General features: G+C 36.0%; 1 protein-coding gene across 1 annotated transcript in view; it reads right to left on the bottom strand.

Annotated features, from left to right (window-relative positions):
* Window positions 1–21,583, bottom strand: part of trappc11 (trafficking protein particle complex subunit 11) — a 35,524-nt gene that overhangs the window by 1,493 nt on the left and 12,448 nt on the right. The window contains exons 13-29 of the mRNA XM_061979602.2: window positions 20,900–20,978; window positions 19,728–19,782; window positions 19,435–19,580; window positions 18,070–18,131; window positions 17,063–17,195; window positions 16,135–16,265; window positions 14,183–14,308; window positions 12,578–12,753; window positions 12,338–12,486; window positions 10,570–10,691; window positions 9,808–9,927; window positions 9,302–9,367; window positions 5,096–5,243; window positions 4,703–4,814; window positions 4,499–4,590; window positions 2,660–2,793; window positions 815–979 (exon numbers count right to left, since the gene is read on the bottom strand). Coding sequence (XP_061835586.2) covers window positions 815–979; window positions 2,660–2,793; window positions 4,499–4,590; window positions 4,703–4,814; window positions 5,096–5,243; window positions 9,302–9,367; window positions 9,808–9,927; window positions 10,570–10,691; window positions 12,338–12,486; window positions 12,578–12,753; window positions 14,183–14,308; window positions 16,135–16,265; window positions 17,063–17,195; window positions 18,070–18,131; window positions 19,435–19,580; window positions 19,728–19,782; window positions 20,900–20,978 — 2,016 coding nt within the window. The remainder of the gene's footprint in view (window positions 1–814; window positions 980–2,659; window positions 2,794–4,498; window positions 4,591–4,702; window positions 4,815–5,095; window positions 5,244–9,301; window positions 9,368–9,807; window positions 9,928–10,569; window positions 10,692–12,337; window positions 12,487–12,577; window positions 12,754–14,182; window positions 14,309–16,134; window positions 16,266–17,062; window positions 17,196–18,069; window positions 18,132–19,434; window positions 19,581–19,727; window positions 19,783–20,899; window positions 20,979–21,583) is intronic.

Raw genomic sequence — 21,583 nt, 5'->3', positions numbered from 1 at the left:
AAAAGTATACAAAAAAAATATTTACAGAATCTTTCCCTGTAAATAACTCATGTCGCAACATATATATCTGCAGCTTATAGTCATGCAGCTAATATGTGGAAAAAATATTTATTTTCTTATAAAATTTTGTGGGCGTGGATTATATCCGCTCTATTGTCCGAAAAATACGGTACTCCCGCATTTCTCAACCGATTCAAATCATTCCAATGTCAAAATGCTCCTTGCTAATGTTAGTCAATTGATAGTATGCTAACATTAGCATGTAAACACTAGCATGCCAGCTTTTCTTAAACATATTTTTTGCAGGTATATACTGTACCTTAGAGTCATAGATTTCAGTACTTGAGGCATGCTAAGTGTTATCATGCTAACGTTAACACACTAGCTTTTTTAGAACATTTTGGAGGTATACAGCCTCATATATTTAGGTATGTGACGAATGTTGACTGTAAACTCGTGTAAACTCATTTTGCGGGGCACCCACCTATGAATCTTAGATTTTGTTACTTGTCGCTATCTGGCTAGTGTGCTAACTATAAGCGTTTCAGTTGGGCTTTTCAGCATTTGCACATGCAATTTCTCCTGAAATTACATTTTGTAGTGTTACATTTTATTACATTAGGCAGTAAGTAAGTAAACATTAGGTGTTGTGCAGAAGAAATACACACATAATAGAATGTTACATGTCATCACATTCAGCAGTAATTAAGTTAACACTCAGTATTGCGTTGAATAAAAACATGGTGTCCATAAGGACTATTCATGAACATTGTGTATATACGAGTAAGTTTTTTTTTGGTTTGGTTAAGTTTACCTTGACAAAGACTCGATGAGGAAGAAAGCGCTTGAGGTTGTAAGCATTATTGGACCAACGAGAGACATTGATGCTGAGTTGAGGCAGCGTTTGATAACCAGCCATCAGCGGATAATAATTATACAACATTTGCTGCTCGGAACCAGGAAGTATACGTAGATGCACCTGCAAAAAAAAAAAACGTAATTATCATCTATCAAAAAAAGGAAAAAATAACTGTTTTCATAATTTACTTGCTTTTGTATCAAATAAGTTTTATTTTTTTAAATGTAAAAACTTTTTGGAGAATTTGATTAAAAACATTTGCTGCACTTTCAACACATCAGCTGCAAACTTGATTGTGTGATATTTCATACATGACTTTTTGGAAGATCACTGCATGAAAATATGATATCCATTTATAAATTTACTTGCTTCTGTTAGAGGGTAAGGGCACTTTTTTTAATATGCTTATCATACACAATTCCTATGTAAGACAAGAACACATAGGGTTTTCCTCAATGCATTTTAAGTCATAAAATATGGCGGTGGCTAACAATGCAGCTAATGGAAGTACATTATTGCGGCCATAAAGCCCTCTAAAGAAACATCCAAAAACAACAATAATACGCCATTTATACCTTGCGACATGAATATTAATCAAGTATTGGCAATATTGTTATCAGCGCATTATAAACGCAGACAAACTACATTTAGTGCGCAGAAAGCTAACTAGGTTGTGCTGCTATATTGATTTATTGAGCTACTCTCTGAAACCGAGTAGTCAGGTAAGAAATCTGGATGTGGTAATGGACTCAGACTTGAACTTTAAACAGCCACATTGAGTAAATAACATGAGCAGTTTTTACCTCCTAAAAAACATTGTCAAAATTAAAGAATTAGTGTGCAAAGCAGACTTAGAAAGCCTAATCAATGCCGTTGTCTCCAGCAGGTTAAACTACTGCAATGGTCTTCTCACTGGGCTCTCTAAACGAGCTGTTAAGAAGCTCAAAAAGGTTAATTATGTCTTCTTATACATCCATCCATCCATCCATCCATCCATTTTCTACCGCTTGTCCCGTTCGGGGTCGCGGGGGGTGCTGTAGCCTATCTCACATATATTAAAATTAAAATGTTCTTGTAATCAGACAATATTTTCGGTATATTAGATGGATTTTTTACCTGACATGTTTCGACTGTCTTCTTCAGAAGGGTCACCTGACCACTGTGACTGTTACCTATCAGCTGTTCTTATAGGCATGACCTACCTGGCACACCTGTCAAGTCTACCTGGTTTGCCACGCCTATAAGAACAGCTGATAGGCAACAGTCACAGTGGTCAGGTGACCCTTCTGAAGAAGACTGCAGATGACAGTCAGGTAAAAATTCCATCTAATTTACCGAAAATTGTCTGATTACAAGGAAAATTGAAAAGTAAAAGTCCTGACTAGAACCAGGAAATGTGACCATATTAGTCCAGTGCTTAGGTCACTGCACTGGCTTTCTGTTGCTCAGAAAATAGACTTTAAAACGGCTTTGCTCGTGTACAAATCTTTTCATGGTACTGTGCCAAAGTACATCTCTGACATAGTGTGGTCTCAGCTTGTGCCCAGAGTCAGGACCAAACAGGGTGAGGCTGTGTTTCACTTCCTGTTTCCAAGTCAACTACAGTGACGGGTCAGCACGTTCAAGACAATAATGCAATCAATCATATTTTCACTTCTAAACATCCTTTAAATATGAGTGTTGAACTATGTTTAAGTCGTCAAGTAACAGCAGATTATATTCATGTTATGTTGCACGTTGTAAATGTTAATAACATCAACATGATGAGGATTATGATGATGATGATGATGATGATGGTACCTGTTTGAGTCCAGAGAACATGAAAGAATCAGAAGGTTCCACAGCGATCTGCACTTCCTGTACCAGAGATGTTCTGTTCTCAATGTGGAAACAAACTGGAAGAGACTCTCGCACTCTCCCAAAGGAAGGGATATCTTCATAAACAACAAACACATGACAGTCAAAGTGTGGAAATATATAATTACATATACTTGGATAACATCCTCGAAGTAAATAAACATCTTGCTATATATTATAGTAGCGCCTCATTCATTCATTAATGCATTTATTCTTACATGTATTAATTCAATCATCGATTCATTTGTTGATCAATTTATTTCAACAATGTATTCATCCATCCATTGTTTCATTCATTAATTTATGTATTCATATTTATTCATTCATATATCAATTAATTTAATCATTAATTCATATATTTATTCATCAATGCAAACAGCCATTATTTCATTACTTGAATTTATTATGCCACCAATGTATTTTTCATTCTTTCATCAATGAATGTATTCATTCTTTCATAATTTTTTGTATTAATTCATCCAATCATTCTTAATTTTTTTTTAAAAGATGAAGAAACTTTTTAGTTTGCGTGACAAAATGAATTCAAGTTATGTTAATTTGTGAATAACAAGTGAAATAACACAAATCAAGAAATGCTTAATTTCAGTTGTATTTTATTTATATATTTTAAAAGAAAATTAGTGAACAAAGATTATGAATAATTGTATTTATTAAAACTCATCCATAAAATGCAACTGAAATTAAAATGGTGTTATTGTTATAATTGAACGTGTTGTTCACAAATACATAACTTGACCAAATGCATTCTTTTTATTACACAAACTAAAAATGTCAAAGAGTAAGAAAAGTACAAATCATTTTAGACGTAATGCTAGAAGTAATGCTAGAAGTCCTACCAGACGTAATGGTAAAAGTACTGCTAAAAGTAACACTAAAAGTCCTTGTAGAAGTAATGGTAAAAGTATTGCTATAGGTAACATTAGAAGTCCTGCTATAAATAAATGCTATACGTAATGCTGAATGTAATGCTGGAAGTATTGCTAAAAGTACTCCTAGAAGAACTACTAGAAGTAACAGTAAAAGTACTGCTAAATGTAATGCTGGAAGTACTGTTAATAAGTACTCCTAGAAGTACTGCTTGAAGTAATGGTAAAGTACTGCTGAATGTAATGGTAAAAGTACTGCTACATATACGGTAATGCCAGAAGTACTGCTAGAAGTAATGCTAAAAGTACGGCTGGAAGCATTGGTAAAAGTACTTCTAAATGTAATGCGAAACAAAATTATTCTAAACTTATGTCCTGTTCTTCTTTCCTGGTTCTGACATAGCTTGGACTTATGTTATATGTCATATACTTAGGATACGTGCATACTTTAAATATCAGAGCGTACTGCATGGTTCTGAAGATCGCTGATGTTCTTCCAACACCAAAGTATATTCATTACAACAAGGCTGTCAAAACTGTAGCCTGCAACCCACAACCGATTTGTTTTATTGTCCAACAGAATAATCATCAGATTATGGAGCTTAGCTGACTTTTACCACTGAGTGTCGCTGCTGTGTCACATCAAGTATGGCCAATTTGGTTTCAAAGTTGGTAGCAAACAAGGCGCCCTGTAGTTACCTATTTTAGGGATCCTCTGGCCATACTCTGTCTGATTGGTCAAAAGCCTCTCACGTGACAACAGGGGGCCATGTTTGCTAAAAACGAGTTGGCCATACTCTCTCTATACACGGCTGTGACATCAAAGTAGACGTAGAGGCGGCACTAACTAGAGCAGTGATGTCAGCATGAGAAGGTAGAAAGTGAGGACACTGACCAGCATGGATGTGAAGTGGGACAGACTCCAGAAGGACGTGGGGCAGAGACACTGTTGTTTCAATTAAAGGACTGTCTGGACTTGAGGACTGTCTTTAAAACACAATAAAAACCGTTCAGTCTTTAATATTCAGCAACAGGAATTTTCTTTTTAATCTTCATTTAAAAACTGACTTGTGTGCGTGTGTTTGTATGTGTGTTGTACCTCCTCCATGAAATCAGGTATTGTCCAGTTGCCACAGTGTTGTTGTTATTATTTTGTGGTGGACAAAGAAGACTGAAGCACTCACTTGCACACTCATCTTTCTGCAGAATGACTGAAGACAAGAAAAAAGGCAAACTCATTCCATACAAACAATTTCATATGAGGACGTTTTATTAATGACTTGTTTGTTGTGTAGCAAGCAGTGAAGTTGTTGAGCTATAACATGATGTGTGGTTTTCATGAGAACATCAGTTTTTAGTAGGACTTTTCTATACCATGCACACCAGTATTGTACTTTTTAATCACACCTAATATTAATAATAAATATAAATATTAAATGTAGTGCATTTTATTGTCAAAAGTTACGTGATGTGTGATTAAATGAAAGTATACCTTGATGTAGTTGCTGTGGTGTGTTGGTCTTCATAGTGAAATTCTGCAGAGAGGAGGAAGCTAATAGCAGTGGCCAAGGAGACAAAGATTGGATCTCTGTTAGCATCAGGAAGGGAATATCCACTGCTACCTGCTCCAAAGGCTCCAACTGAGGAAAACAACACAAACTTCTCATCCATCTTATATTTTAAATGATCATTCCACTACATGATTTGGTCACCCATGCACGCACACGCATCAGCTTCTGATGGTATGTTTCACTTGCTTTATACATTTCTATACCCACACTCAAACACAGCTTGTCTTTAAAAACTGATTTTTTGTAAATGGGAGACTAGAGTGAAGATTTTAAAAAGTGCTGCTTTAGCATTTGTGTATTACTAAGTAGAACGGATCTTATTTTGTCTTTTGTCATAAGAAATTGGTAATATTTCAGCATCAGAAAAGCAGTAATAAAAATATTGATATATTTTAAATCTATCATGCACTTGATTTTATAGATTTCTAAATGGACAAAAAGGAGGCTTATGTGAATGGACATTTAAACATGTTTAAAATAGCAGTGTTAGTGTGCACATAACTAAAGTCAAACAGCTGCAAAATACCAACTTTATTCGTGATATAATGTCTAAATTTGTATCTAGTTGAAGTAACAGACCTGTGGTTTCTAACGATAAATGTTATATGTTTGTAAAGCTTTATTACACTTCAGTCAAATCTCACCATTTGTTGTGATGGTCTGCATCCCAATGAACCTTTAATTGATTTACTTCTTGTTACATGTATTATGATGTTTGCAGACAGCTTTGTGTGGTAAAATCATTACCGGTAATATATCCTGATGCACACCAGATTATTCCTCAACTGCACATATGCCTAACTTCTCTATTCTCTACCAATATTTCTTAGTTCCCTTATTTGCTTGTTGCTAGCTTCCACGCTAAGTTTTAAGTTTTTTTTGTAAGTTAAATTTTTCATTCCGTCGCTGTTAAAATAAATGTAGCATAAAGTACTGTTCATATATTTGTAAAGGTAAAACTATTAAATCAGCAGGGGATCAAATACTTCTTCTCCCTACTGTACACACTTAAGTCAGCCAGTAGTTGTGTTGAATTATATGCTTGCTCCTAACAGTTATTTTGTCATTGACCATAACTTTTTGGATTATGAAGCATACACAAATTATGTTTTATAGACCATCTTCAAGCCGCTTTCTGACCTTTTCTTTAGAATGCGCAGTTTTTTGAGGGGTCTTATATAAGTGCCTCCACTTCGACTTCATCTTCTCTTTGTCAGCCGTGTTGTAATTTCTAGATATACTGTATATTCGAACAATACACGACTTTGTAGTTGAAATGGCAACAGCGAAAAATGCATGTGTGAGCCAGTCTGCACCACAACAAGAAGATTGAGGAAAAAAATACCTTATCCTCTACAGTGTCAGACTACAACGGCGGACTCGCGCAAAGCTCTACGAGTTAATCTCTACCATATATGGAGATATCCGCTGACTTCCCATGAAGGAAAAACATCATAAATTGTGCAAATTTTAAACGGCTCATTTGGAGGAAGAACATTATTTTATACATATCTTTGCCGTGCCTCCATGGTTTCTTTTCAAATTTATAGGATTTATGCAGATCCCAAATATACAAAAACAGGTACTAATTGGTAAGAAAAGTTTTCCCATGTAGGAAAAACATCATAAATTGTGCAAATTTTAAACGGCTCATTTGGAGGAAGAACATTATTTTATACATATCTTTGCCGTGCCTCCATGGTTTCTTTTCAAATTTATAGAATTTATGCAGATCCCAAATATACAAAAACAGGTACTAATTGGTAAGAAAAGTTGTTTTTTCATAGTAGGTCCCCTTCAATATAGCAAGTGGAGGTGGGAATCTTTTGTAAATCACGACTCGGTTACGATTCAGGGTCTACGCTTCTGTTATGAATTGATTATTTACATATCTTAAATTATTATAATGTGTAATGTTAATATGTTGTATATTATTACATATTCTAAATGTACTACATTTATTTATCATTTGCCCCAATTTAGAACTGTCTGGTATACTTTATTTAACATTGTTAAATAAAGTATATCAGATGGTTCTAAAATGACAAGTCTCTAAGGTGCGCGGCTGCGCAATTGCACACTGCTATTGCGTCCTCTGCGCACAACAAATATATGCCGCCTGCAAAATAAAATCCAATCTGACCTCTAATCAAAATAAACACATAAGTATTTGTTCTGTAGGATTTTGCAATGCAACTCTGAGTGAAATGTGACAACAAGTGGCCCTAACAGATAAAACAATGTCAACACTGTTCAATTAATGTAACGTCTGTCGAGACGCTTTAAAGAGGACAAGAATTCCAGTGATCACTTTATTGAGCTAACCTGTTTATAATCGGCCGTAACCACATCAAACACATTAGTAAAAAACGTATATCCCCAAAGACTGGTCAATTTCTGCCGTACAAAGCAGGCTTAAACCAACTCTTTGTCATCTGTCATATCAACAGCAGCCGCTCTCTCTCTCTCTTGCGCCAACACACGCACTCAAGGCACTTAGCCAGTGATGCGTTTATTGCCACACAAAAAGTCAGACAACTCCAACACCACACAAAGTATAAATGCCAGGTTGTTACACTACGACTCCTCAATTAGATGTGTGCTTATTTGACTGTCATTTATTAAGAATGTAATTTATGGATATTAATCATGAAAGGCTGTTACTATATTACAGGAATGCTAATAAAAAATATATATTTTACAGACAGAAAATTACAATAATGTAAATTTTATCCCATGCTTATTACATCTCATAGTGCAAAATGAGAATGTTTTCAGGTTAAGTAAATGTGATGTGAAAGGGTAACACATTATTTCTAAAGTAGGACCCCACCTAAACATACAGTACTTGTACACTCATGAAAAACAAGATTTTGTTTGTTATTTTCATTGTACCGTAAGTGGGCCAAATCACCTATATTAGAAAATAATCTTATGAACATGACTGCTGTCATTTGATATATATTAAAACATTTAACTTGGGGCAGGTGTGATGCTGGTATGGCCACAGTGTGCACGTCTGATGTTGCTCACATGTGCTCCACTGAACTGAATGCTCAGAGAGTTTGTGCGTTTCTTCAGACACATGAAAAATTAGAGGGAATATTGTTTAACATAGCTGGAATAGGCTGCAGCACGCCCCGCAATCCCGAGAGGGACAAGCGGTACAAAATGGATGGATGCATGGATGGATGGATGGATGGATGGATGGATGGATGGATGGATATGTAAATAATTGATGTTTGGACATTTGTCCATCAATTCATGAATCGTTTATGTTTTAATGGTGATGCATTGGAGAATCGATAATTTTCCCCCACCTTTTAGCAAGTGTAAAACATTAACATAACATCAGGAGCTTGTAGAACAACAACACTACTGTATATCGTGGGATCTAACTGTGCAAAAAATATATAAAAAAATTGAAAATGAATAAATAGGCATGGATCACAACAGTTGAGTTTAATACCTACATGATTAATATTTCTCCATGGTGGGTCAATAAAGTTAATCTTAGTCTTATATTAATAATACAATTATTAAATAATATATTTATTACTACATGCACCTGGGGATAGGTTGATTGGCAACACTAAATTGGCCCTAGTGTGTGAATGTGAGTGTGAATGTTGTCTGTCTATCTGTGTTGGCCCTGCGATGAGGTGGCGACTTGTCCAGGGTGTACCCCGCCTTCCGCCCGATTGTAGCTGAGATAGGCTCCAGCGCCCCCCGCGACCCCAAAAGGGAATAAGCGGTAGAAAATGGATGGATGGATATTTATTACTAATAATACTTTGTTTATATTTATCATTTTGTACGTTTATTACCATTTATCCAATTTACCGGTCGAGCTACGTTCCTATCCTCACCTACGGTCCGTGATTACTCAGACTATAGTCGTACAGACAAATTCATTTCGGAAATATATTTAAGCTGTAACTGCTCATTAGACTCTTACAAAAATAACCACAGCCAAACTTTTGCAAATTTTAAAGCAAGGGCAGACAAAGTGCTGACAAAAAGTATAATTTTAATGAAAACAAAGAAAGGCAATGAGGAAATTATTTGTATCTGTTCCTACTTGAGTTTAAGTTGAAGACCCCTGATCTAAAGAAACAAGAACGTACCTTTGTGGACATAAAGTTGGCAGAAACCTCAAATGGAACAACTGTCTCTATGGTAATTGTTTCATCCTGTAAGACAGGGTGAAAGTAAACAATTAAATTGGAATGTTTGCAACTTCCTCAATGTTCATTTTTAAACCAGAAAATATATGACAAGAACACCATCAGCTGGTTAATGTTACGATTAGTGGTGTAACAGAACATATAGATTTGTAAATGTCTATATTTTTCACAATTACTAATTATATTGAAGAAAAATTGCTAATCGGTCCAAGGAATTAGTCCGGTGTTCACAAAAGCAGTCATGTTATGATAAAACAACACACAAAGCTAACATGTGTGATACATGATGTGAAGTTACAAGTAGTAGTCAGAAGAAGGCTGGACATATCGCTCACAATACGTAAAGTTAGCGCCTTCAAAACATCCAAGTAAAAGCTGTAAGCAGACCCTTTAAGAGACAAACAAACAAAAAAGGTGTGTGATTATTGAAATAGTTGTGTGGTTACCTTCTGACATTTGCACACTATCTGTCGTCCATCCACCATCACGTCAACGCTGTAAGCTACGTGGAACAGGAACAGCCTGGGTCCAGTTGTAGAACACGTCACATAGACACACCTCTCCAGCTGCAGACAAAAGCTGTGTCAAATGCGATTGTGTTTTTCCTTTCAAAAAAATTATATAAATCTGCAGGAAGGTCACCAACTCGATTGTGTCATCTAGAATCAGTTTATTTAGCACCAGTTTGTCTAGCTAGATACAATCTGTATGTTGAGAAGCTGTTTTTGGTGTGGTTTTGTTTGTTTCAATAAGTAGATTATCGATGCACCACCTCTTTGTCATTCATTAATATTCCAGGGAACAGCTAGAGCACATCACAATCCAGGAGATTTTTAACTTCAGTTAGGATGTTGGTAAACAAAGATCATTTCTGGGAGTCTCCCAAAGTATATGGAAAAATGTGTCTTTTCTGTTTGTTTTGTTTTGCAGACAGCTTTGTCTGGTGGCGGAGTAATGAGGCAGTCATCAATTAGTCTGATTGATAACTCCTGCGTTCACACCAAGAAGACATTAAATTATTCCTCATTGTTTCCCCACATTGACCTGAGTTCTCTATTCTTTGTCACTACTTCCTTGTTTGCTTGTTACTAACTTCCATGGTACATCTAGTTTGTTCTTTTTCTGTGTTCAGTCTTTTTTTTTTTTTACACTTTTGTGTCTTGGAAATGTTATCTAGAAAAAGTGTCAAAATAAAAGTGACTTTGTACCTTTTCACCTGCTTCCAGATTCCCCAGAGGTATGTCAGGGAGCAGAGGAAGTGCCGTGTCATCACAAACCTTGGAGTTATCCAGAGTCACGCGTGTAGTCTGGCTTAGATTAGCATCTTGGCCTAAAACAACAATCAAAATAAATACACAATTATTGCTGCTAAATACATCATTTATAACCTTATATTTATGTTGGTAGATTTTCTTCACATTCTGTATTTTGTTCAAATAAAGCGAGCATAAAAGTGATTGTATCTCTGTAGGAATTAAATGTCAATCAACAGGAGGTCAAAAAACTATTTTCCACATTGTAAAAGTGAGGAAACATCCAAAACACATTCACATCTATGACGGGGACACAAATGTTACCAGGATGTCAGTAACTGGTAAACAACTGGTTCTTATTCTGGATCCTCAAAACTAATGAGCTGCCTCTTGCAGCATTTTTCAATATTTCCAGACGCATGTTAATAAATGACTTCAAACATTATGGATGGACTGAATCTGGCTTTCACTGCAGTCTAGCCAATCAAACAACTATATTTATTGTGAAACTTGTATAAAAGTGTCACATGACGTATTAGGATGAGGGGTCAAGGGTCTAATGAGTGACATTGCATTGAAAGTCACCAAAGTCCAGATATTAGTTTTATAAATCACATTGTTGTTCCGACGAACCAGGTAGAATTAATTAAGATCTGATTATTTCTTCCTGCTTCTTTTTGGACATGTTGACTATGTGTATATTTATATTAAAGCCGTCAAATTTAATGCATTAACTAATGTGATTAATCACAAAAAGTTATGGCATTAATCATGTATTAACACAAAGTCATCAATTACACACAATTTACATTGACACATACATGCTACTTTACCGTAACCGTGGATGGTTGGTTACCTTACAGGCGGGGCTGTTTTTTATATGGTCAGTGATCAAGTCAATGCATACGTTAGTGCAAAGATGTGTGAAGAATTGTGCTCATTGACAAATTTCCTTTCAAAATAAACTCAAACGGTACTTTAAATAACACAATTAGCAAGTTTTGAGTGAGTAAATGGTGTGCATTCAGGTAAAATGTTTAAAAAATGTTTCTGAATGACATTCTGACAATAAAAATGCATTTGTGAATATTGGGGTCATGTTTTAAAGTTAATTAAAACCATGCAAGCAACTTATGATTAATTGCAATTAATCAAAAATCCAAAGTGTGATTATTTTGATTTTTAAAAATGTATTGTTTTACATCAGTAATTGATATATATTTGAGATGTTCCTTATGTAATTTTGTTAAATTGTTTCTAATTGTTACAGAATGATAACAGGAAGTGACCATATGTGTTAATAATTAATATACATTGGAAAAGGCATAGGATTAAATAAGATTTGCTTCTTACTACTACTTTCTGGACATGTAAGGAGAAATTAAAATATGTAAAATATGTGATGTATCATATGTAACTGTATACATATTCGAAATAAACTTAAAACCACAACCATAATAAACTACATCATCATCACGATGGCTCTGTTTGACAGTATATTACATAGTGTTTTAGTGTGAATAAATTAGATTTCACATTCAAATGAATCAATATTAATTCATTGAATTCAAATGAATCAATATTAATTCATTGAATTCAAATGCAATAATTTTAAAGTAAAAAGCCTCATATTACATGTGTGAAAGTATTATTTGAGGTGGGATGTACAATCAATAAAAGCTCAGAGAGAGAGAGAGAGAGATGTAAGATTGTGCAGAAGTACCAGGTTTCAGTCCTGCAGTCAATTTCAGGTCCTTGGATAGAGCTTCCTCGAGGGATTGAACAGTGAAGTGAATGCAGTACATTTCATTGCTGAGAGCAGGAGGTTGATGATGGAGCTCCACATGGACCTTTGGTACTCTTGATATGATCCTAAACATGACAAGCAGTTGAGAGCAAGCACACTGTAGCCAAACTTGGAATATTGTGCAGAATAACATGAGCAGTAATCAGCACGCCTCACATGGTACTTTGCAGGATGTTTAAGCGGTCCCAATCTAGCTCCTCTTCGGCGTCACTCCCGCCTGATGAATGGTTACTCTGTAGGACTTCTTGGGTTAAGGCCGCGTCTCCGCCGGCACCTCTCCATCTCAAAAACACACAGCGACCACTGCCAAGCATGACCTCAATACCAGTCACCTGACATAGAAACAAACATTGACTTGACAAAAAATATTTAAATGGATACATTTTAAACCTACTCAGTGGCCTAGTGGTTAGAGTGTCCGCCCTGAGATCGGTAAGTTGTGAGTTCAAACCCCGGCCGAGTCATACCAAAGACTATAAAAATGGGACCCATTACCTCCCTGCTTGGCACTCAGCATCAAGGGTTGGAATTGGGGGTTAAATCACCAAAAATGATTCCCGGGCGTGGCACCGCTGCTGCCCACTGCTTCCCTCACCTCCCAGGGGGTGAACAAGGGGATGGGTCAAATGCAGAGAACACATTCCACCACACCTAGTGTGTGTGTGAGAATCATTGGTACTTTAACTTTAACAATTGAAGAACTGCCCGGTGGACTGTTGGTTAACATGTTTGCTGCAGTCAGGAGACAGCGGGTTCAAATCTCTGTTTGGAATTCTCGGCGTGGAGTTTGCATGTTCTTTCCAAGCTTACTTCCATTTTCTCACTTCCTCCCACACCTCAAATACATACATGTTATTATACTGTCCATACAGCAGGTATGAATATGGTTTGCAAGTTTGTGTCGTGGGCTCTACCTTACCCGTGAACCAACTCAGTGGCCTAGTGGTTAGAGTGTCCGCCCTGAGATCGGTAGGTTGTGAGTTCAAACCCCGGCCGAGTCATACCAAAGACTATAAAAATGGGACCCATTACCTCCCTGCTTGGCACTCAGCATCAAGGGTTGGAATTGGGGGTTAAATCACCAAAATGATTCCCGGGCGCGGCCACCGCTGCTGCCCACTGCTCCCCTCACCTCCCAGGGGGTGATCAAGGGTAATGGGTCAAATGCAGAGAATAATCTCGCCACACCTAGTGTGTGTGTGACAATCATTGGTACTTTAACTTTAACTTTAACTGAGGACAAGCACTATAGAAAATGGATGGACACTTTTAAAAAAGTTACATTGTAAATGCTAAATGTATTTTCATGGCTTGAACAGACTTTATGGTGTAGTATAAATGTAATTTGACTTGAAGAACATATCCATCCATCCATCCATTTTCTTCCGCTTATCCCTTTCGGGGTCGCGGGGGGTGCTGGAGCCTATATTGAAGTAAAATCAATGAAACTGACATTTATTGACTATCATTAGCAGTTTTGCTCATGTGACAAAAAGTTTTCATTTTACAATTTTAATGCTAAAATTTGTGATATTTTGCTAGCTTGTTTTCAATGAATTCAGAGAATACAATAAAAACAGTTTAAGAGAAATATTTGACACTGTAATAAAAACTACAATTGTTACATGGATTTCAAATTAACTTTAATGGTTTTTAATTCACTTTAATGGTAAAGAAAATTAGCCCGTTCCAACCATACTTGTCAGGGTTAGGGTCCAAAAAAGTGTGAAGACCCTGAGTGAACATTCCAGTTTAGCTCACCTCAATTTTTTTCCCGATATCTTTGGTTTTTGCCACAAAGCTGAAGTTGTAACATTTGGTTTTTCCAGGCATTAGAAGTTTGCACTCCTGACTTGTTGCCTCCACAACACACCATTGATTGTACTCCTAGAAAGAAAGCAGAAAGTCTTTCAATTGTATCAATCAGTCAAGTAAAATAATCAAAAATGTTTAATCTTTCAAAATGTCATATTTGTGGTGTCATGTTTGCTGTTCATTTGGGTGTGCTGTAGTGTGGCATAAAAGGAGCAGGGTCTGCTTTTCATCCAAAAGTAAATGCAGACAATAAATATGACACCATCTTCCTGCTGCTGGAAAAGCTCGCCATTAACCAATCAAAGCATTACAGGCCATTAGGTTGATGAGGAAGACGAAGAATGGCCAGAGCCGTGCATAGACAGTATGGCAAACTCTGTTTCAAAGTTGTTAGCAAACATGGCGCCCTGTAGTCACATGAGCGACTTTTGACCAATCAGAGATATGGCCAGATGATCGCGTAGATGATTGGTCAAAAGCTCCTCACAGGACTACAGAGCGACATGTTTGCAACCAACTTTGAAACAGAGTTGGCCATACTCTCGGAAGGGTGAGTAAACACGGCTACCATGTGGACAACTGATGTGGAGATGTACTTTTAAATTTGATACATTGTAAGAGTTTATTACATGTTAGAAATAAAAAAAAATGTAAATGTTTTCCTTACTTAGATTTGAAGTTTTAGTGGGATTTTAAGACCCACACTACATGTTAATACATGATGTCTAAATGAAAAAATTAATCTGCAATAATACATCTGAGATTGTACTTAAAACTACTAACAAAACAAGACAAACAGTTTTTAAAGTAGTATTATAAAAGGTAAACACAAACAAACAAATGTGGAAAATCCTTTTTGACCCGTGATTAAAGGGGAACTGCTCTTTTTGTGGAATTGTGCCCATCATAGACAATCCTTATGTGAGACAAGCACACATATATTGTTTTTTTTAAATGCATTCTAACTCGAAAATGAATGCTAGCAAGAGTCTGGAAACATTGGGAGTAATGGGATTCGCTCTATTTTCGCTCTAAAAAATATCAAAAACCACCGTCAACTTTTTAAATACACACTTGAATTATACTTATATGTAATGTAGTAACAAGCACATTTATAAAAACATGTAATAATGACGTATTTTGGGCATTTTAAGCATATGACGGCGCATTAATTTCACAGACGCATCACAACGTTTTTATTTCCTGCAACAAAAATAGCTACCACTAATCATGGCAGAATTCATGAGAGTCAACGACTATTTTTGAGCCTTAATATACGGAGGATGAGCTACAAGTTTTAGAAGCTGAGTAATAGGCAGATCCAGAAAGTAGCATTATTACGAAATGCTAAACAAGAAATACAAACTACAAACATAAAAAAACACAATAACTTACGGTACAATGTCTACTCTCACTGGTATGCCGACTGATAGGATGTTTATATCTTCCGGTTTGGATTAAGAATTAATCATAATCCTCACAACAACAAAAAAAAGTTGGGCGCAAACAGGCTTCTTTTTATGTTTTTCTCTCGATCTCCGGGTCTAAGTTATGTATCAAAGTTGACCAATTCCTTGGTTTATGGCCACAACTTTCTACTATACAATGCATGATTCATAAACTAAAATTAACTTTTACCAACTCAGAGGTGATAATCTAGTTACCGCTCTGTGATCACGGCGCCACTAAAAGTAGTATTGTTAGCGGTTTTTGGATGTTTTTTAGAGGTTTTTATTGACGCAATAGATTACTCCCATGAGCTTCATTGTTAGCCACCTCGTACTTGCCGTATTTTACAAATTAGAATGCATAAAAAAAGAACTTGAGAAATGTAAACAGATGAAGTATAAATAAGAGTAAGTGAAATATAGTAATGCAGTTATTTCAATATATTGTACCTGATTACTCAAGCTGACAGCCAGTTTGGTGAAGGATATAGGATGAGGACAGTCAACTCTCAGGAACACCTGCAGTTGGATAGCTTGGTCCACATGAAAACTGGGAGACTGGAACTTGGCTTTGCATTGAACTAGGGGCACAGAAGGAGGTGAGAAATGTCTCTAAAAATTACACCACACAAACTGCTTTATGAAATGATATAAAGTATTCTGCCACACATTCTACAGTTGTTTTTAACTTAAAATTATTACCTGGTTGTTCACAGACATGTGTGTATTTAAAGTACTAATTACAACAACATTTTTTACTTTTTCAGTAATACCTGTACTTAATTTACGGAACATTCCATTTAGTATAGAGGAGTTTGGATTTACCACACGTGACACAATAAAAGTGATGGACAAGAAGTGTTTATGGCAACTACTCAGAAGACAAATACAGTGTTTGGCTGGCAGGAGTCATGGCTAGTGATGGTGCCAAGGAGGAGCCAGAAGTTGAAAAACGTATTCTATGGTTAAAGTTTACTATTTAGCAACGCTTAAATTTCTCGGTGAAATATGTAAACAAAGACAAGTAAATAAGTAGAAAGCAATGTGTCGCTATTGATCAGTCGAGATGGAGAACAATACCACAAACTAAAACTATTGTTACTGTACCTCAACCTAGAATAATCTTGTATATGTTTTCACAATTATCTTAATTGGAGAATTAGCTGTCAGTAGTTTGCAATTTATTGTGTTGGATTTGAACATTATCCAAGGTACTGTATGTACCCAGTAGCAATGGGTAGTGTTGCACCTTACCTACTACCTATTGGTTTTTGAAAGCATAGAGACACTTTGTTAGAAATGTGAAATAAAGTCATTGGCCATGATTCTATGTCATGTCAAATGCAATTTTGAGTACAGTATAATGAGTGTTACTCACTGAAGGGTATATAGTCCTGCACATCAATAATACATTGGTTTGAGCCACATGAAGTCATGCTTTCATTCCACATTGCACGTGCAGCAGCAGCAGAAGATTGATCACACTGAGGCTCGGCATCAGGTATCTTATTCTGTTAGAAACAACACATGGAGAGATGATCACTATGTACATACAGCATACGGTCATTTACACTATTATTTGCAATTAATATGCCATAAAAGTTTTCTAGCGCACGGATTTATGTTTTTTTGTAATTTAAACAATAGATTGACCCAACCTCAAATGTTAAGTGGGGACGGCGTGGCGAAGTTGGGAGAGTGGCCGTGCCAGCAATCTGAGGGTTACTGGTTCAATCCCCACCTTCTACCACCCTAGTCACGTCTGTTGTGTCCTTGAGCAAGACACTTCACCCTTGCTCCTGATGGGTCCTGGTTAGCGCCTTGCATGGCAGCTCCCACCATCAGTGTGTGAATGTGTGTGTGTGTATGGGTGAATGTGGAAATAGTGTCAAAGCGCTTTGAGTTCCTTAAAAAGGTAGAAAAGCGCTATACAAGTACAACCCATTTACCATTTAAGTGCTCGTCTAATGGATTTATACTTTCAGTCTCAGTGCCATAACACATATATTTGAATACGAGCTATACAAAGCATTGACATGTTTATTATTATATTATCTACAACTTATACAACAACAGACGCAATTAACTATGAATCCATATTTTCCTCAACTACAATAACATAAAAACATTACAGCCGTGGATTGTCTGTAAAAATTAATTTCATGAATAAATAAAAATAAAGGATCTTGAGCAATGGAGGATAATTTAATTTCATTATGATACAAGAAACATCACTATATTAGTGACATTTGCATGTTTATGATTCTTCTAATTATACTGTCTTTACATCCCATCTGCAAAACATATATCTTTTTACAGTACTCGGTTTTCTTTATACCGTATGTGGGTAACAATAAATTAGAGATAGACATGCTGTGGACGCACCTTGAGAACTTTTATGAGGTTCTGCTCAATCCGGGACTTTTGCTCCTTGGTCAGTGTCGAAGCTGAAATAGAACATCCAAATATCAGCATCTTCCAAAAATTATACAAATGTATACTTTAACAGACCCCTTCAAAGATATGAATATATACAGGTACAGTTTCCTTTAAGGATATGACTATATACTGTATGTTCTTCTACAGAATATAGAAATATATAATGTAACATACTCTTCAAAAATATGAATATATACTGAAACACAGTGGTCCCCAACCACCGGGCCGCGGACTGGTCGATTGGTACCGGGCCGCACAAGAAAAAAAAAAAATATATATATTTTTTTTTTTTTATTAAATCAACATAAAAACACAATATATACACTATATATCAATGTATATCAATACAGTCTGCAGGGATACAGTCCGTAAGCACACATGATTGTGCGGGACAAATTTTCAAGCGTTGACCGGTCCGCAGCTACAAAAAGGTTGGGGACCACTGCTGTAACATACACTGTATATTGTAACATCCCGCACAATATATGAATATATTAGTGCTGCAGCTATTAATTATTTCAGTCATTAAGTAATCTGTCCGTAAATGTGTTTGATTAATCGAGTAATCGGATAAAACACGCTTTGTAGCCTCAATGCGTATTTTAAGGAAAATAGTCTAAATAAATAACTATTTTCTGCTTGCCTTTTTTTTTTCTTCAAACGCACATTAACAACATTGAGACGCACTTTTATAATGTGTACATTTATAAAGATAAACAAAAAGTCAGCTGTGTGCCGCCACACAGATCACGGCACCCACACACCACTGCTCTTATGTGTGCCGTATTGCAGTGGCCGTGCGGAAACTATGTCCACATATTTAAAATTCAGAGCACTCCATGCGGTGCGAAGTGAACAATTTTTATAAGTTAAACTCAAACAATTAACCGACGCAACCATTTTTTTAAGCAAAGTAATCGTTGTAGCCCTATAATATATCCTTTAACATACCGGTACTCCTTTAAAATGCATGAATACATATTGTAACATCCCTCACAATATATGAATACGGTGTATGGAATTAATGCAAAAGCAAAATATAATCACATAAGTGCTTGTTTAAAAGCAAATGTTGATGGTGATGCATTACAACAACTTCGTTTATAAGGACTTTTGAACATTGTGTTGATGAGCCCTGCATACATCATCTCAAAACATCCTGCAACCCACCTGCTGTATACGATAGGACTCAGTTACTCAGCTGGTCAACCTCCCATGGAGACACCACTAGTCTGAACCACTACACATTACACTTAATTGTGCATTAACACTCTGGCTTAGAGGTTTAGTGTCTGAATACTACCTACTTACCTCTGCCCAGAAGCTCCATACAATATATGATGTAGTCCTTGACACTGGCCATCAGGTAGGCACAATGAAGAGCTGTGGTTAAAATGGCTGACTGGATTCCACACCAATGTTCTGTGCGATAGTCACACATCACATAGTCCAACAGCCTGATAACAAAACAAGCACAGAACAACTCACTGACAAGACAATCTTTGAAACCATAGAAGTAAAAATAGAAAATTAAATCTGATGTGTTCATCTAGGAACATAAATAGCGTGTAGAAGTGAAAAATCGAGAAAAACGAATTACTTACTTGAGCGCTTTGGCATAATCTTGAGCATGATAGTACTCCTCTCCCATTTGCACCACTGGCAAAAAATGCAAAACAGTTACCATGGATACATTATAAAATATACTTGCAATGATCAGCAAAGTACATATTGATAACAACACACATGTACATCTACATGTAAAGCAACTTTGGGTACTTAGAAAAGCGCTATATAAATCCCAGGTATTATTATTATTATTATTAACATTGCTTAGAAATGCAGATTTCTCATTTCAGTCCCCATTAAAATTTAGTTGACACTTCGCTGTTTATGTTTTGCACAGGGTGTACCCCGCCTACCACCCGAATGCAGCGAAAGGGACAAGCGGTAGAAAATGGTTGGATGGACAACACAACCACACCTAGGAAGGACATTAATTGTTTTTTAAAAACAAAGGGCCCTGATTTAAGTACCGGTATAAGTGCAGCACACGTTCTACATGCATCTTATAGTGCTTGGAAAAATTATCTTAGTACAGAAGAGCAATGTACTTCGGAGAGGGAAAAACATCTCAGTATAAAGAAAGACTTATAGCCTGCTCAGTGAAAATGATCTTAGCAAGTATATATATTTACATTGTGCTGGATACATTGGGATGAATTATAGCTGTATTGGGATGAATGCACTGGAAACACCCAATCTCACCAAGTATATATATTTGTAATTGCTACTCAAAATATCTAAACATGTGACATAAAAACTTGTTTTTAAGCAATAGATCTACCGAGGAAAGAAATACTACTTTTGAGCATCACACGTTTGATATAAGACACACAACTTCACAATACTAGTAAGTATAACTAATAATACTTTAATTGCTAATTTCAAGCTCATTTACGTTTTTAAAGTTTAAATATAATGTACTATATCATGAAATCCCACCAAGACAATGTTGACTTGTTCTATTGGGAGATTTGTCTGCTCATTACTGTCAAGCAAAATTAACTTGTATTATTTTATTTTATTTTTTTACTCTTTTTAAGAGGGGCATTTTCTCCAGTGTGGGAAGACATCCACTAACACAAATGTGAAGTTTGTTTAATAATGTGCGTGTATTGTAGTGTTGCTAGAAGTCATAAGAGTTTGTGTTTTATGGTGGTTGTGTAGCTGAGCATTAATTAAATAAGAGCTGTGATAGTAAAGTGTTACTTACTGAGGTGACTTTTCATTCGTGGACACTTGTACTTCTTAAACTGAGCAACAGCATTACTGAGAAGAGTGATGATCACCTCCTGTGCAGACACAATATTTTGTTTTAATACAGTATATACTAAAATGCTGCACACACAGCACACATAAAAGTACTCAATGTATGTACAGAGAAAGAAGGAGCGAATGCATTCAGTTTACACTGCACATGTTTTCACAATAATAACTATATAAGATCCTTTAAATTTAAATACCTATTTAATTTTTTTTTTTATCAATACATTGTTTTATATTACCGGTACATATAACAATACTGCATCATACATTCTACTAAAGAAGGAAGAAACTTTGATGTCGGATGACATGTAAGGACGACACTTTGGGATTAGCTGCTCTCAATTAAGGAAGGATACTCAGATTTCAAATGATCAGGAAGACAATGCATAATATGCAACATTCAAATTAAGACGACATATACTTTGATGTCTTTATCAGGAAGACAATAACTTAAGAGAAATATGTTAATGTAGTTAATAGGATGACAATGCAACATGTGCTGCATTCTACTCAATAAAAAGGATACTTTAATGTCCTAATTGGGAGACAATGCATTGTATGCTGAATGTCACTTCCAAAGAAAGATACATTGATATGCTTATGCTGCATTCAACTAAAGAAAAAAGACACA

The sequence above is a fragment of the Nerophis lumbriciformis genome, linkage group LG19, assembly GCF_033978685.3.
Source record: "Nerophis lumbriciformis linkage group LG19, RoL_Nlum_v2.1, whole genome shotgun sequence".
NCBI lineage: Eukaryota > Metazoa > Chordata > Actinopteri > Syngnathiformes > Syngnathidae > Nerophis > Nerophis lumbriciformis.
The sequence above is the reverse complement of the archived record's forward strand: the minus strand, read 5'-3'. Positions and strand labels throughout refer to the sequence as shown.